General features: G+C 37.3%; 2 protein-coding genes across 3 annotated transcripts; one reads left to right on the top strand and one right to left on the bottom strand.

The window, feature by feature from the left end:
• The first annotated feature begins 10567 nt into the window (after positions 1-10567).
• On the top strand, positions 10568-15258 carry LOC139774143 (anaphase-promoting complex subunit 4-like). 2 transcript variants are annotated; one of them, XR_011718522.1, is made up of 9 exons: positions 10568-11194; positions 11383-11762; positions 11843-12043; positions 12195-12476; positions 12561-12784; positions 12869-13431; positions 13535-14012; positions 14368-14675; positions 15069-15258. XR_011718522.1 is itself a non-coding variant. In XM_071709162.1 (8 exons), the coding sequence occupies exons 1-7, from the start codon at positions 11089-11091 to the stop codon at positions 13987-13989; spliced, it is 2211 nt and encodes a 736-aa protein (XP_071565263.1). In that variant the 5' UTR covers positions 10568-11088; the 3' UTR covers positions 13990-14012; positions 14368-15258. The 2 variants fall into 2 exon arrangements, 1 of the variants encoding a protein (XP_071565263.1); XM_071709162.1 differs by having other exon boundaries at positions 14368-15258.
• LOC139774144 (uncharacterized) lies at positions 14066-16449 on the bottom strand. Its single transcript, XM_071709163.1, has 5 exons — positions 16253-16449; positions 15013-15267; positions 14756-14890; positions 14576-14681; positions 14066-14484 (listed from the first exon to the last, which is right to left on the bottom strand). The coding sequence occupies exons 1-5, from the start codon at positions 16298-16300 to the stop codon at positions 14324-14326; spliced, it is 705 nt and encodes a 234-aa protein (XP_071565264.1). The 5' UTR covers positions 16301-16449; the 3' UTR covers positions 14066-14323.
• Positions 16450-17146: the final 697 nt, after the last annotated feature.

Raw genomic sequence — 17146 nt, 5'->3', positions numbered from 1 at the left:
ACTCTCTTCTTGTGCGCCTCCTTTTACATGTAAACTCTTAACGTAGTTACGCGAATATGCACGTACGTGTATTCGCTAATCCTTCGAACGCGATAAAGAAAAAGAGAACAATGGAAGAGATAACGTATGGATGTTAAAAGAGAGCGCAAAAGAAATCGATCAATTGATTATAAATCGAGAAAAATTTCGTTATTACTGATTATTACTGACAATTCAATATTTAACGTCTTATTTAGCTGTTTTCTAAATAATATATCACGCATTTTTAAATAACATGAAAATTAAAACGTCCAATGTGATATTTATCTACTCTGCTACTCTTTTAAGGATATGAAAAAATTGATCTGAGAGTTGTAAAAATTAAATATAGATCTGACTCAATCACAGATTAATTATCATGATATTTTCTTGAAAACGATAACCTTCCTTAGTTTCGATAAACGATAAACTTTCTTAATTTCCTGTCGTTTCCTCATATAGTAAATATTACAGATGACGTACAAAAAGAAATTCCCAACTCGATGATGTCAAAGTGTACTCGAAGATACCATATCAACCTGGGAAGCACGCGTAACAGGCGTTATACCAATCCATTACCGAAGTGTCGCGGCTTCGATACAGCGTTAACGTAGATAGCTAAGGTTCTCTCTCTCTCTCTCTCTTTCAAATAGCGACAAGCAACTTGGTGAGAGTTACGATATGGACGTGACGGCTGAAATATTTGATTTTTATTGTGGTGATTTACGTGTGTAACAGGATGAAATGCACTATCGTGCGTTCCGACAATTCTCATGAGTTTGTAAACCACTCGTTGATGGGACGCACCATAAACATATCAATTGCAGGTAACGCTCTGTTTATTCTACTGAAATGGCTCGTCTATTCTAGATTTGAAACGTTTAAAATATAATAAAACTGAGAAGCGTATATATAACGAAAATGCAAAAAATATACTACTTATCACGGAATCAAGGATCGAACGTCGCGTTAAATGAGATTGTATAATAATATAGATTATAACTCGTTATAACTTTGCCATCGTTTTGACGTGCTCTCGCATAATAATAATTGATACGGAAATGTATGCTTAAACGCGCGACTGGAAAACCGTAACTCTTCGCGTTAATAAGCGCATTAACGTGACGTGTTTTTTCCCGCCAAAATATAGCAAATATTCGAAGTAAATAGACGAATCCATAAAACGCCATGCGCGTGCACCCACCGTTCACTGATGAGATTTCACGAAAAGCCTATTTATAATAAATTTGCGCGCGAAAAATGGTCCGCAACGACTAGCGCATGGGACGCGAGAGACATTTAATTTTTTTCATCGAAAATATTTAATTTTTCTCGGCACGGCAAAATTTACTTAAAATGGAATATCGCATGCGTACACGGCCATACATACGACACATGATGCGCTCGCGAATAACTAATCCCACGGTTGGTGCAATAACAGACGCAAAAAAGGGACCGCGAGAGCGTGAAACGAGAGAAGGTGGAACGAAGCGAGCGAAACGTAGAGATAAAATTGAAGGAAAACGAAGGACTGGGATTATGCAGAACGCGGTCGCGAAAAAGAAGAGAGGGAAGAGAGGGAAAAGAGAGAGAGATAGAGAGAGAGATATGCTAATCTTTTGACTCGTCATCCATTGCATTCACTGACGAATATTCCACGACACTTTAAACGCATGCCCTGCATTGCATGTGGCTTTCCTACATTCTCATAAAAAATATAAATTATTTCAATGTAACAAACTAGATAGAAACAAAAAAATAGAGATTGGCAGATACCAATGCGCTTGCAGCAAAACAAACGATCAAGGTATTGTACATATATAAAACGGCAAAATTGAACATTTTATGGAGCCAATTATTTTTGTTCCGAAAAAGCATATTGATTCAATCGACAATAAATTAATAATAAAAGTTAATACGCATTCCCATATTACCGTTTTTACATCTATATTTTTTGAAATAAATCGTCGATTTATTCCACTCACCCTGTCCTCGTAAAATGAATTCTATTTACGATATACCTGTATTCTGGATTTTTTAGAATTTCGAAACACCGGGGAGTAACTTGGGGAGCAATGCTCCCGAGATGCATAAATCTGTGCCACTTTTAAGGAGTACGCTCTTCCGTGAAGTACATTATAATATCACAGGTGCATAAATTCACTTCCACTAAATATACTCGAATGCAGCTGAGTGCCTCGTTACAATATTAGAATGCGCGTGGTAATATCGACCTATAATCTGCGTTACGCCTGAGCTGTGTACAATCGGTTTTACGTCGAACTAGCTGATTTCGACTGCCGTCGAATCCGATAATCCTATCCCCATTGACGAGCCATTACGCATTACGCGGAACATGTCTTTGCCATGGGCAATTATTTCAATGAAATCATGGAAAACGCACACCCGAATGAAAGTGAGATAATTAATGGATTCGATTTAATCCAACGCATTTGTTTTACTTGAGAAAAACACATCGTCACATTGTCTACAATTCTACATTATACAATATACAAGTACGAAATCATAATTTAAGATACCACCGAAATATTGAATAGAAAATACTGAAAAATTATTGAGAAGCGATTCCGATTCAATCTATATATTATTGAAACAATTTCACACGCCGTTTAACGATAGACTTTAACGTATCGAGTTACAACAGCTCGAAACGTCGCTTACAGCTCTTCTGTCTTTGCGGTCAGCTTCGATATGTCGCGCGTCCTACACCATTGCGATTGACGGACGACCGCAACAACGTCGCCGCAATCACTAAATGCAAAACCGATGGGTGCTCCGTCCCCGTCTCGTCTCGTCCCGTCCCGCGAAATTCGGGCCCCTCGCGTTTCTAGCGGCTAATCCGTTTTGGCGTGCAAATTGCAGCCGACACGACGCGTCGCGCCGCACAAACGTGTAACACGCGATTCTTCGCAAAATCTCGACGTAAATGGAACGCGTAAGTTTCGCGAAATGACACGAAGACAACATGAGGATGAGATGGCGACAGACTCATTGTCAGTATGTAGAATGTAGACGGATAGATAAGTATAGGTACTTGAAAAACCATATATTAAGCCGCTGCATTAACTCAATGATAATAAATCGCATTACAATAACGCGGTTAATATTACACGTCGCGAAATGTTTCCCGCTAGAAAGATTTTCGCTTCATATTGCAGTTATCCGGAAAAGAAATCACCCTAGCTGACATATATTACTGTGCTGTAATACAAGCGTTCAAAGTTATTTCAGTTTAATATGTAAATATGAAAATATTTAAAAAATTACGCGTTTAATATTTATATTTAGTATCTGATATAATCCATTTTTCACATTTTAATATTTATTGTACAACATGATGTCTTTTAATATCTACAGTGTTGAAAAATTTGATTTTTTCTTATATTAAAGCTACATATTTATATTGTTGTCGTATTAAACATATTAAAATGTGATATTAATTAATCATTATGTTGAAAAACTAAATGCCAATATACGTAAACATTTTACGATTACGTGAATTTAGCAATAGTTTATATTTAATTTGCATTATTGTTCTGTCACCTTCACTTTGAGGAGAGAAGATTCTCGTTCTAACCGAGAACACAATTAATCAAAACGCACGCGCACGCGACTAAGAATTTCAAGTAGAATAACCAGACGGACAGTCAGACCTCCTGACAGTTCGTTCTCCTCAGTTCTCCTGCATAGGTCAAGAGACCTGTCGCCATCGTCGTTGTCGTCATGCAAGTTGCCATCGGCGCAGTAGCCGTCGCGAAAGTTCTTCAGGGACGGAAACGAGCGGTCGAGAGACGAATCCAAAAGTCGCTCCTGAAGAGGAACGAGCCTCGAGGGGTGCTCCGGAATATTTGACAACATGTTTCCCTAGACGGTCGTCTGAGAAGAATCTTGCCAAGATACATACGTACGTGCATATGTGTACGTCTTAGGATTTGCCACCATCTGGCCAAGTTTACTCCGTAGCATAAATATCGCAGCTTTCTCATCGAGTAAGCAGAATTATGGTATACATATTTTTATTCTGTGACACATATATTATCATTAAAAATATTCATTATTTGTTTTATTTAATTTAAAAATAAATCGAAATAGTCTAACTGTGTCACAAGGAATGAATAGCTTGAACAAAGGAAAAATGTGACTTTGTTTAGCTAGGCATCTCTGATGTAAAAGAAGACAGAAAATTCAACAGAAAAGCGTTCGCAGCATTATCAATAACGAAATTCGACTTTCTATAACTATCTTTCCGATGATGAAAGTTTTTAACACCAATAAAAATTTACAAATGTATCATACATGTTGCGTAGTGGCCGAAAAAATTTAGACAATCCTTACGTCACGCAAATCGTTTCTATTTGCCGGAGACCCAGCACATTTTTCACGAAATACGCTTTTCATGCGTCAGCAAATTCTCCCACGTTTCGCGAAACATACCAACGTCCAGCGAGAGTTCTAATATCTCTACTCTCTATCGGTTTTCATTTGTGCTACAACTTTTCGCAAAAAGAGATACTTGTTGGGTCAAAACTTTAGGAAAAACTAAAATATATAATGACTCGACTGCACCATCGATCTTACTTCAATAGACATATGTTGCTGAACGTTAACGTTAACAAATCGTGAACCTCGGCGAAACTAAACTAAAATGTAAATCAAAATGTGTGTGCGTGTGTGTGTGTGTGTGTGTGTGTGTGTGTGTGTGTGTGTGTGTGTGTGCGCGCGTGTGTGTGCAGTTAAAGACGTTAATATTCTTTAACGCCATTAATGCAATAAGTGATAATAACGATGTGCTGTTAAGCTAACATGATGACAAGCGCTATCCTCCTGCCGGAACGCATTTGCCGTGCCAATCTAATGTCCTTGAAGCACGATAAGCATGCTCGTACTGTTTAGGGCCACGAAATAACTTGAACTGCGCGAGCAAAGATATAAATGCCGGAACACCGTCTAAAGCACAATTAGCCAAGTTGGGACGGGAGCGGAGCGCAATCCGAAGTTGAGCCGGGTGTTCCAAGGACTTAGCCGTTTCGCTGTCCGAAATAATGGCTGCAATATGACATACATAGCTGCGCGAGATGCACGCCAAGTGCATGAAAATTCATCGACGAGCCGTGCGACTGCAATGCAATGCGAGAAACGCGAAACCATGACGCGCGGAGAACGCGCTACTAAGTGATATCAGACTTTTTTACATGACTCCGACATTGAGGTTTCCGCCGCGGAGAAATACCGGTAAATGCAGCTTGATGCAATGCATTTCGTTACAGCGCGAGATTCAGTTAGCGTTTCTTGGTAACGGATTCTTTTTCTACTTTACGGCGCGATCTCGAAATGGTACGTGGCCGTGTTTAATATCGCACCGCGCCCGCGCGCCGCGGTACAATCGTTTCGCTTCGTACGCCAGCGAAACCACATATTTCATTAATATCACGCGCGATAAGATATTAGTAGAGAAAAATAGTTTTTGTTTTATCATTTTCACGGCTCTAACGATGCTCTATCATACAGAAAAGACGATTTCATTCAAGGTCCTATCGATGTAACAAACCGTTATCTCGGCATAAATCAGATCGCTCGCTAATGTTAATGTGCTCGAAGCACGATAAGAGCATGCCTCGAAAATGTGTTTAGTGGGGAACAATTTTGCGCAATTCAAGGCACAAATGTTTAACTTGACATTTTTAATTCGATATTTTTATATCTGTTTCGTATCACGTAATGCACGTAATACGCACAAAAAAATCGGTTGTTATCACAAGTTATGCACATTGTACGTGCGATGAATTTTATATGTACGATAGTCCGGAGTTATCGGAAGTGCTTCCGTATTATTCAGTGAGATAAGAAACTTTCTTTTTGCAGAGTATATTCAAAACTATCAAGTCAAGCGCGAAATTTCAAATAAAGTGTGTCACATTTTTCAATATAATCGCGTTGTCCAAGCACAGAATCTCAATAAAGTGATACACGATACTTTCTAAATTTTGTATCGTACTGTAAAGAGACAAACAAAAGAGATACGGACGCTGTACGAATAGCCGGCAAGCCGGCGATAAATATGTGCAGTCAATAAACGGGCTTGAAAAGCGAAATAAATTTAATTGAACGAAACGATTGGAAGCGTGATGTAGTCGAATATATATATATCGAGAAGATTAATTTATTTTGCTTGAGGCTGCCATTAATGGCAGGGTTAATGTCAAATTTCGCGTTTCGTACGCGTGATATCTGTTTGAGTGAATTTTGTTCGATCTTTTACTTTTTTGTCAATGCAGTTCTATCAAGATACACGGCACTCAATCTCTGAAATATCACTGATTTTATCGCGTGTAAATGATCCTTATTCACGGAGCTGCAATCAAGTTGAAGCGAAACCACGTTTCTTTTACGCAACGGCAACGGCACCGACACTGAATTCAGCGCTCTGAATTCAAATCATAAAGTTCGTAAGAGACGACCGTCTGTAACTGTCGAGCAAACGATTGCTCGTGAACCGCGTGCGCAACGGCGCTCAATTTGGAGATTGGTGTCCATTGGAATTGGAAATGAAATTTCGTAGACGTACAAATGGGGACGAGCAGCACAGGGTTGCAACACGTTACGGCGGTAAGGCGCGAGAAATGTACCGTGCGCGCCATCGATTTTGCGGCTACCGATTTATGTTTACGGATCCACCTGCGGTACACAGTAAACGATATCACGTAAGCAAAAAGGAATTCGTATATCCCATCTCATTGTCATCGTCACCGTGTAAATGTTCATTCGAGATGACGGATAATTTTAGCAGCAACAACATAAATAACATAAGCGGTGACAATAGATTCAGAATAATTGTAGAAAAATATTATTTTATTTTAGACACTACGTATATTTTTAGCATTCTCGTAGAAAATAACTATTTTCCATTACTTTTGTGGAGCATTATACAATAAATTTATCAAGATCTCTTTTTATTTAAAAAATATATATTTAATGGTTTCTGTATTATTTTAGACATTCTACTTTATGAATTTTGTGAAAAGATCGCGCAAAAGTTTTTCTCTTCTTTCTGGTCTTTCTCTCTCTCTTGTCGCGGGGTTACAGACACAGATGTGGATACTATGCCGGGAGTGTGCAACATAGACAAAAGTGGAAACTCTCAGGACAACCTTACAGTTAAATGTCTCGGCTCGTCCGCGAATATAACGGAGTTTAATCAGGGTAAAGCATGCGGCGAAAAGTCGTCAACTTCCGGTATTTCGCCATGATTTACCTATCTCTTGAGCAATAAAAAGCCTCGCTACCCGGTTCTCGGACTACGTAGCTGGTACATGATGCATAGTGTTAATAACGTTCGTCATCTCTTTCTTACTCACCCTTTATTCCCTCTTCTCATCCTCGCTGCCGTTCGCCAAGCTTCCTCCGCCCCACTTTTTCCTTCGTGCCATTCGCGTTTTCTCCATTCCTTCGGTCACGTTTCTTTTCGGGTACCCTCCTCTCTCGATTCAGATTGGAGCACATACTGCATTGAAAAAAAATATATATATATAAATACGCGCTCTAAACTGCTAAGAATCTATATTTAATCAATTTAATCATAAAATCTTTTTATCGCACTAAGAGATTCTAAAGTAGGTTCTAACTTTAGAATACACGTGCTTCGAAAGTGCTCTTCAGTCTTTACTGATGTATTAATTCTTTTTATATTGCCGATATTTGGATGAATTTTTCTCTTCTAAATAATCCTCGACTTAATCTGAAGCGTTACATATCTTTGCACAATATCTGAATTATTTCATATGAAATGTAATTTATTCTTTATGCCACTTTTATCTTACATATTTTGATTCTTTAGACCTCTTTTATTTTACATATTTTACTGAAAAGCTTGAAATCAATATTTAAAAATGCTGTCTTCTCAATCATAATCAAATTATAATCAAATCATAATCAAATTTATCATCGACAGTACGCTGTCGTAAAAGGAATATCGATATCTAAAATGTCAATTTAGTTATTAAGTTATTTTCAACATCTATCTGCAAAAAAAACTGATTGTGCGATGAAAACAAATCGATGAAATGAAAATGCAGAGATGTCTATTGGCTGCTAAACAGGAGATTCATATCGACACGTCCGAACAAATCGATTCCAGAAAATCACAGGCTCGATACAAAATTGATCGCTAACACGCTTTTCTCATTGACTGGATATTTAGAATTTCTCGTATTCCCAAAAGCCAGTCCATAAGGGCAACCGATAAATTAACGACATATAATATCGCGCATTATGTCGCTATAAAGATAATTGCGGTCGACAATGCGAATGCAAGTATAATGAAATTTACACAAACCGGGGCAAACGGTATTAATGGTACAAATGATATTGTTACATTATCCGATACATGTTTAAGCGGAGCTCGTTCCTCGTTCATGGCAAAATATCACAGTGACGTTATATACGTTATATATACGCGCGCGCGCGCTCGCGCAGAGTTATTGAAGGGACCGTGTTATGCGTTTCTAAAGACTACCTGCCATTGCGGACCGTTTAATCCTTCGAAATGAATAGCGTCGCATTTAAAACATTACCCATGAGTAATAAACTAGGTCGCGCGGCGCGATCCTCATATTCTTGTTTTTGTGCATTTAATTAATCATCTCCGATAATTAATTGTGCAATTGACGACACGTGCGCGGATAATGCATTCGCAATACATGACTCATCTTCCCTAAAAATCCTAAAAACTATAGTATTATGATAATTACATCTGTTACAATTATTACATTTGGCATCTCTTCTCAACATCGAGTTATAAATCGGTCACATTCGTTTGACTTTAAGTTTCCCAATAAATCTCAAGAGTCCTGTCGTTTGTTTTTTTAAATTATTTTTTAAATTATTTTATTCTGCCATTTACAAATTAAAAATAGACAATTGTGTGCACTGTGCAGTTTTAAAAATCGAATTTCGTTTGTTCCTGAAAGATAGCGTTCTAAATAGCGAATATTCGGAAGCACGCGGCGAGCGGACATCCGCTCGGGCGATCGAGATTCAAATTTACACGTCGAATTTACACGCACTCGGCGTCGAGTGTCAACGACGATCGGCTATGCGATACGCAGTCGCCTCGCGCAAACGCCTCGCGCGCACTTTGCAGATGCAGATCATGCAGAGACGCCCAGCCGTTCCAGACGTGTACCTATACATACACTATACACCCCATACACCCCGGTACGGCGCGGCGCGGCGTGTATGCACGCGAGTCACAAAGGAATAGTCCTGTTGATACGAAGCGATATCTCTGTACCGTCCGGAGACGGAGCAGACGGCGACAACAGACCTAAACAACGGCGGTCCTTATCGCCTTCCCGTATTCCTGTCACCTATCGCTGCCTGCGCTCATTGCATATTAGAGAACGTCGTCGTCGTCGTTGTCGTCGCCGTCGCCGTCGCCGTCGCCGTCGCCGTCGCGTAAGCACGCTTTGATGCACCGCGCGGGACGGACGAATTGCCATTCGAATTGCTAATAAAAAAGTTATGTATATCGACATTTCCAGCAAGCGACACAAGTCGACACAATTAAGTGTCGTTTTGACTTTGTTACTCATTACCAAAACAGAAAGATATATATATATATAGAACGTTATAGACGTTTGTGTCGACTTTTGTATCGCTTGCTGGAAAGCTCCCGCGATATCTATTTTAACGTCCCGTTGACGTAATTTTAACCGAGACATTGCTGTGTTTTAAGATTACGTATTCCATAATTAAAAATAGTGGAAAAGTGAATATAAATACCATACTCCGTGGTCCACTTTAATCAACCGTCACCGCGGTGTCCGCGGTCTCTCTCTCGCACCGCCATCTTGATTGATCAAGATTCTCCCTTTCCCTCCAAGCTTCAACTTGGCGGAAATATGCTCGATCGGCCCGTCGGCGTCGCGGTTCAGTCCAGATATTCCTACATCAACACACACACACACACATGATAATATCTTAAGCTGGACTCAAACTCTCGAAACGAACTACCGAGCAAACTGAAAATTTGGAGCAGATTCTTCTACGTATTCAAATGGACTTACCGTTAGAGAAGAAGTAACCTAGCTCGACTCGCTACACGAATACGACGAATTATACTTCCACTTGAAATTCGAAAACCGACGCGTTTCTTTCCTCGCGCACCCGCGAGGAAACGACGATGATATTTCGAGATTTCGACGCAATTTCGCGCAGCTCGTACTGCAATTCGTTATAAAATATAACGCGGAAAAATAAGGCGAGTAATAAAACCGCGACACGGAACACGGAAGTCACGGAAACGGAACCCGAAAGTTCCGCGCCGCGCGCGTAAACTTAAAATAGGCGTTAAAGTTACATGGTGGCGCTATCGCTCGTCAACACTCGGTACTGCCCATCAAGTGGCATAAATCGACGAACGGTATAAAAATAGCCGATAATATCGATGATATTTTAATAAATATCGACGGAACCCAGAACCCAGAACCCAGAACCTTACAGAAGTCACGTGACCGAAATTTGGACGCTTTGGCTTAACCTATAGCGATAATTTTATTATTATCCAGATATTTTATACAAAAATATGTATTTACGGCGCAGAAATATTATATGTTTCTGTAAAACTGCATTTTAGCAGTTATCCATTGATCGTTCGTGCGATTCGACTGATGAAAGTCGGGAGAAAGGAGAAAGAACGCTAATGTCGCTAATGATTTTTCGAAAGTTCGCACGGTTCGCACATGTTGCGCACAATGCACACCGTGCACACGTTGCACACGCGTAACGCGTTACGAATTTTCATTCTAGTATTAGTAAACACGATACGAGATCTGATGTTTGTGTACGAGAGAGATTAGATTTTCCTCAAAGTTTTGCGAATGTAGAATGTAGGCAAGTCGCAATTAAGATAAATTTCGTATGCGTATAATTAAAGCAACACATTCGGATTTAGACAGTCCCCTGGGTGCCCCTGGGTGCCCCTGGGTGCCCCTGGGTGCCCCTGGTGAAGGATTTTCTGTCAGGTGTTGGCTTTAAAAACAAGTCAGAGATATGGCTGGTACCATGAGACAATTGGAGGAGCGTTTGCTCCCTGCAGAGGTGACGACGATGCTGTGGTCACCGAAAATGGATCTTTTAGCCATTAGCAATGTCAAAGGTTAGATCTGAAAACTGTCGCTGTAAAGACCATCAACATTAATTAAAGTTAATATATTTATCTTCCTCCTTTTTATAATTATTTATGAAAAGGCAGAATTACTTCATTTAACTTTACAGATGTTTGACAGATGTATGTTGAGAATTTTTTAAAAAACTAATCGTTATTCGCAATATGATATCTTACAGGTGAAGTGGTCCTTCATAGGCTTACGTGGCAGAGAGTATGGTTGTTGAGTCCTCAAGATGAATCCGATACCGCTGTCCATTTGGCGTGGAGACCAGATGGAAAGCTGCTTGCAGTATGCTACGAGATTTCCAAGCTATTGTGTCTTGTTGACGTCGAGACTAAAAATGTTATTCATAAAACCAAATTACCTGCGAACGAATTGACCGTTTGCGTTAAGTGGTTGTCCCTGTCTAATACTGAACAGGAAAGTTCATTGGCAAATGATAAAACTAATAAACCTACAGGCGAATATCTGCCACTTCTGCCCAGTTTAATCAGAAGTTATAGTACGGAACCTGAGCGGAAAGAATTTTTATCTCACATCCTAGATATGCTCTTTGTAAATATCATAAAGCACAATTCTAAGAAACCCATAGCGTTTGTGACTATATGATTAATAGCCATATGTATTTCTTATAGATTGGTCAAAAAGATGGCACAGTATTAATGTACATTTTTGGCATGTTTTATTGTGGCACTATAACTGTAGGCCATGGACCAATCTTGCAGATCACAGGTGGATCCAATAACCCAATATGGATTACATGGAGAGATGATAATTGTGTTAAGACAACTAGGGTATCTTGTCCATTATTTGAGAGAAGCTCAGCGTTTCTTAAGGTATTTCGAGAATGATAGTACATGGTACAATTTATAATAAAGATGAAGCGAAAGGCATCGTTTCCTAAAGTGTTGCGCATGATAATTTAGAAATTTGTTAAGTAATTAAGGATTTGTTAAGTTAGTTGGAATTTATATATTTTATTTTCAGGTTGCGCAAACTCAAGCCAACATAGAATGTTTGAAAGATTATCTCTCACGTACCTTAATGGCCACTTGCGAAGCTTGGGAAACGATACTCTTGGAAATGGATGAAAAACTCACGCGATATGCAGAGGCAAATCTACCTGGTACTATGTCTGCAGACTTTTTGGAACTATTGATGATCGGAATACCGACGACAAATTTACAAACTTTCCTACTTAGAGATCTCACAGAGAAAGGATTAAAAAAATTCGGACAAAGTATTGAAATGTGTTATAGTAATATACAGGTATTGCAAAATATATTACATTTTTTAAGTTTTAATCATATATAATCACGAATTTTGAATTTGTTAAAGACATTATTTTTGTAGAAACTAGTCTCGAAAAATTTAACTAGCGTCGGTATGGCCTTAGTTTATCAGTTAGCTGAATTAAGAGGTATGGTGAGAATAGGTGGCACATATGAGGCGTTAGGATTACGCGACGAAACACTCATAACCAATGCCATTAATGAATCTGAGGCTTTCCTGGCGAAATCATATGAGATTGAGCAAGTTATAGATCAGAGTATGCGCAATTACAAAGCATTTTTCCGGTACGAGTCAAATATTGAATTGATTAATTAACTTGTTGTTGATTATATGTTGTTTAATTGTTTCAATTTGTATTGCATCTATAGGTGGTTATATGTAGCCATTCTCCAACTAGCGGATGAAAGAGCACCATCGGAAGTGTGCCGTGTAAGTCAGCAGGAATTAACATTTATCGCAGAATTTCTGAGTGATTTTGACAAGCCAAGAGCGAACGGCAGGGTAAATTTAGAAAAATTGGGTCAATATTTACGTCGTGAAAATCTGCAAACTCCCCTGACTTCGGAGGGAAGCGAATGGGCTGCTATGCTTGATACAAACGATTGCTTGCGCAATTATGGACATATAGTAAAGCAGAATTTCAATTTATCTTTACTACAATCTCATGGAAAATTAGTCGCTGCTGTAGAACATGTTTTCGCTGAAGCCTATCAGAGCTTAGTTGATCACTTTGTAATGATCTCTATCTCTTTACCATCATTCACATCTCTCATGTTGTCCTCGCAAATTGTAATAAACGATGGAAATCTTTTATTAGCTATGAGCGATACTGACAGCAAATTTTTAAGACTTTTTAACATAAAGTATTCGTCTATTGAATCTGTACCTCTTAGTTCAAAGACGGTTACAATAGACGTGAGTCACAAGCAAGGTTAGTGTAGCATGTATTTCATACAATTATAATATACACATTGAAAATTTATTTCTCCATTATATATCTATTATAAAATTAATTCACTTTTCTGTCTATCTAGGAGAACATCCAAAAGAAAGAGAGAGTGTTGATACTGTGATAGTAGATCTGCAATTTTACTCGCAAGATTATCTTAGCTTGCTTATATTAAATAAACAAACTCACGCATCGTTTCTCATACAAATGCCATTACACGGTATATCTATGCTTGAGTATGGAGACAATAATGCTACAGCATCGATAACCGATTTCGTCGGTGCGACGTTGCCGAAACCGTTTCAAGGAATATCTGCGAGACGACTAGCGGTCAGTGGTCCTCGGAAAGTAGCTGCTATTTTGAGTGAAAATAATAGAAAGATTCGTTTACTCGAGACTGAAGCGGAACCTGAGGATGAAGAAGACGAGGAGGAGGAGGAAAGGCGAGAAAATATGATGGATACCACACCTAGTGTACATTTTTCTGCGGAAGTAACAAAAACTGATGTTCAAGAGTTTTATAAGGAAGAAAACAGCTGAGGTAGAAGTAAAATATGTTTAAGGTATGAATAATTTATACATGAAGAAAGATGACTACAAATAATAATTTCTCGTGTAATTGAAAAATCTTGATTTATTTTAATTATTTTTCAAATTTTGAATAAATATAGAGTTATTACAAGATACAGTTACATTTCTAAAATACATGTAAAATACATTAAAATTAACTAAACGTTATTAGTTATACAATAAGAGAGAGAAAGCGAATATATAATCTGTTACAAAATATACATTTATATATGTACATATAAGGATAAAGAAAAACACTAAAATGTAATAATGTATATAATTTCCTGTTATATACAATTACAACTTATGGCATTGCTTGTTCCTTCTGCATTTGGTTAAATACTTTAGGGAAATCGATGTCAAGAACAGCGTTATCCATTCCAACGTTTTCGATGCCTGATGAAACACCAGGTCTATTATCTGGCGTATATCGTTCTGGAGAATTTTCTCTCGACTCCTCCAGATCTGTAAAAATGATCGAAAGATCATTTTTCACTATTTTCAATGTGAAAGTGCATCTCTTCCTTCAATATATCAATTTTTATTAAAAAATTACCAAAGAATCTTTGACTCCTTTTTCTCTTAACAGTAATAATTAGAAGAACAACAGCTACAGCAACAACCAGTACCATAACAGCGGTCATTCCCCGTAACAGGTTTGTCTATTCAAATATACATTTTAATAAAATGTAAAATTGTAATTGTTTTTTTTCCATGTTATGTGTGTATTAAATACCTCAAAATCATTTTCCCAAAGTTGCTCCCACTCATTTGAAACTATCAATTCAACAGAATGAACTTTCAATTGAGAATCGTCAAATAGGCCTTTTGAAAAACATTTATAAAATCCAGATTCTGCTGTTGACACACCCTATAAAAATTATAAATATAATTATGAAATATAACATACATCTTGTTATATATTGACTACATAAATAAACTGTTATTTAAAATAGAACAATTTTTAAATATATGGTACATCTAAAAACTTACTCTGATTTGAAGCGTGCCAGTCAATACTTCATAATTATATTTCTTTTCATTTAAAGGATTCCCTGGACCAATAACATTGTTAGTTCCAAATTGCCAGAACATGAAACGATGATGTTCATCAATACTTAAGCATGGAAGCTCAGCCAAGTGTCCAGCTGTCACTTCTTTCACTGTTACTATGTCATTTTCGGATGCAGTTTCGGATTTTTGTAATATAAATGATAAATAAAAAAGTATAAAAAGCCACATTGTCACCTAAAAATTGACGTTGTAAATATTTATATAGAGTATGTCACAGTTGAGTTAGAGATAATTAAAAGATATGGTTTTTTTCTTATGTATTGAATTATGTGTTTGTGAGAAAAAAAATGAGAATATACCCAAAAAAATGCTAAACTTATACAGAAATATGTTCAATTACTATGTTCTGCCATAACCAATATTGGAAAACTGTTGGGTATTACTAGCCTGTCTTCTTCTTTCATAATTACATTCTAATTACATTGATCACCTTTTTCTTCACAGCTACTGCAAAACCAGTTTGTTGTTCACAGATGGTTGTCACAATAATTATACAGTACACGATACAAAGGAAAAGGCTTTTATGAGTGAATGTTGTGTAATCATAAAAGCAATTCTCTCTTCCTCTCTCTTGTGTGCAGTTATTGACTGCTTATAATTTTTTCTATTGAGTTGAGTTGAATTGAATTGAATTGAATTCACTGACAATAGCACTATAGTATAAAGTATAAATTAATGATTTTAACTTGGAAAATACACTTTCATTTACTGATGAGAAGATTGCTACAACAAGCACTGCCATGAAGTTACTTATTTTTAACTCTGTCCTATTCGGCCTTGTGCAATACCAAGTATTTATAGTAGACTAGACCTATGCTTTGTAATTACTGTATATATGTTCTTAGATTCCTGTTATAAATCAAAATCTACTCCAGGAAAAACTTAGTCTTACGTTTGAATAAATGAATAAATGACTGAATGAATGAATGAATGAAACAACTAGAATAGATATAGAATATTTTTATATTTTCATACGATTAATATATAAATTAATATATATGAAACAGACATAATGCTTTATTATTCAATATAAAAATATAAATGTTGCATGTGTAAATATTTTATAAAAATAACAAGTATATTAATATTCATTATATATTTGATTATGTGGAGCAACATCCACAAGATGATTTTTTTATCAACACAACAATATACATACGTTCCCAGGTTCCCTCAAGTAACTTGAAACAAGCTGAAGCTCATCCATTGTCAATACCTAGATTGGTGTATTAAATGAATAAAGACATCTACAGCTAATACTGGAAGCAGCAGCCAGAATGGTGCCAGTACCGCCTTGGCTGGTAGAGACCAGTGAGGAGCCTCCAGTTTCAGACAAATCAAGATTTGAGCGCACAGTTTCAAAATCACAGCTATCATATACCATGCCTGAAACAATTTTATTGCCATACCATATATTAAAATCTAATTTTATTTAATTAGCTGGATATTTGTTATATCGGTAGGGACTATATTTTTTTAATTATCAGGCTTCTTTATTTATTATTAAAATATTTAATACTTGTAGAAAATGAATACATGCATAAACACAAATTGGAATAAAATATTTTCAATTGCAAGAGGATGAAAAAAAAAATCTACGTATCTTGCCAAGCTATAAAATACTCACTTCTCGCTGCAAACTATTAACACGTCCGTTCTTGCAGTGCGAAATCATGTTAAAAACAATGTAAATAAGAAGAATGTTATCGTAGAGCCACATTGGAATAAAAACTATGAACCAATTCCATTGTATTCTCTGATCGAGTCTCAGGACCAACAGAATCAGGAATATGAGCAAATTGAACCAGGTGAACAAGGCGCGATGTAAAACCGCCATGGAAGACTTATATCTAATTAATAATACACAATTTCACAGAGCTCACGTGCATTGAGCACTCGCGTGCATCAACTTTTGATTATTCTAACTCTAACCTTCTATAACGAGATAAACATGCTACATGCTACGATATCCTGTTTTATGGACAAGGGACAAGGTATTATCGACAGGTATCATCGGTCGTTACGGTGATCTAAATAACAGTAAGATAGCGCT

Source organism: Temnothorax nylanderi, unplaced genomic scaffold (assembly GCF_030848795.1).
Source record: "Temnothorax nylanderi isolate EJ_2023f unplaced genomic scaffold, tnyl_v1.0 TNYL_tig0074_pilon, whole genome shotgun sequence".
NCBI lineage: Eukaryota > Metazoa > Arthropoda > Insecta > Hymenoptera > Formicidae > Temnothorax > Temnothorax nylanderi.
Note: the sequence above shows the minus strand (reverse complement) of the source record. Positions and strands in the feature narration are given on the sequence as shown.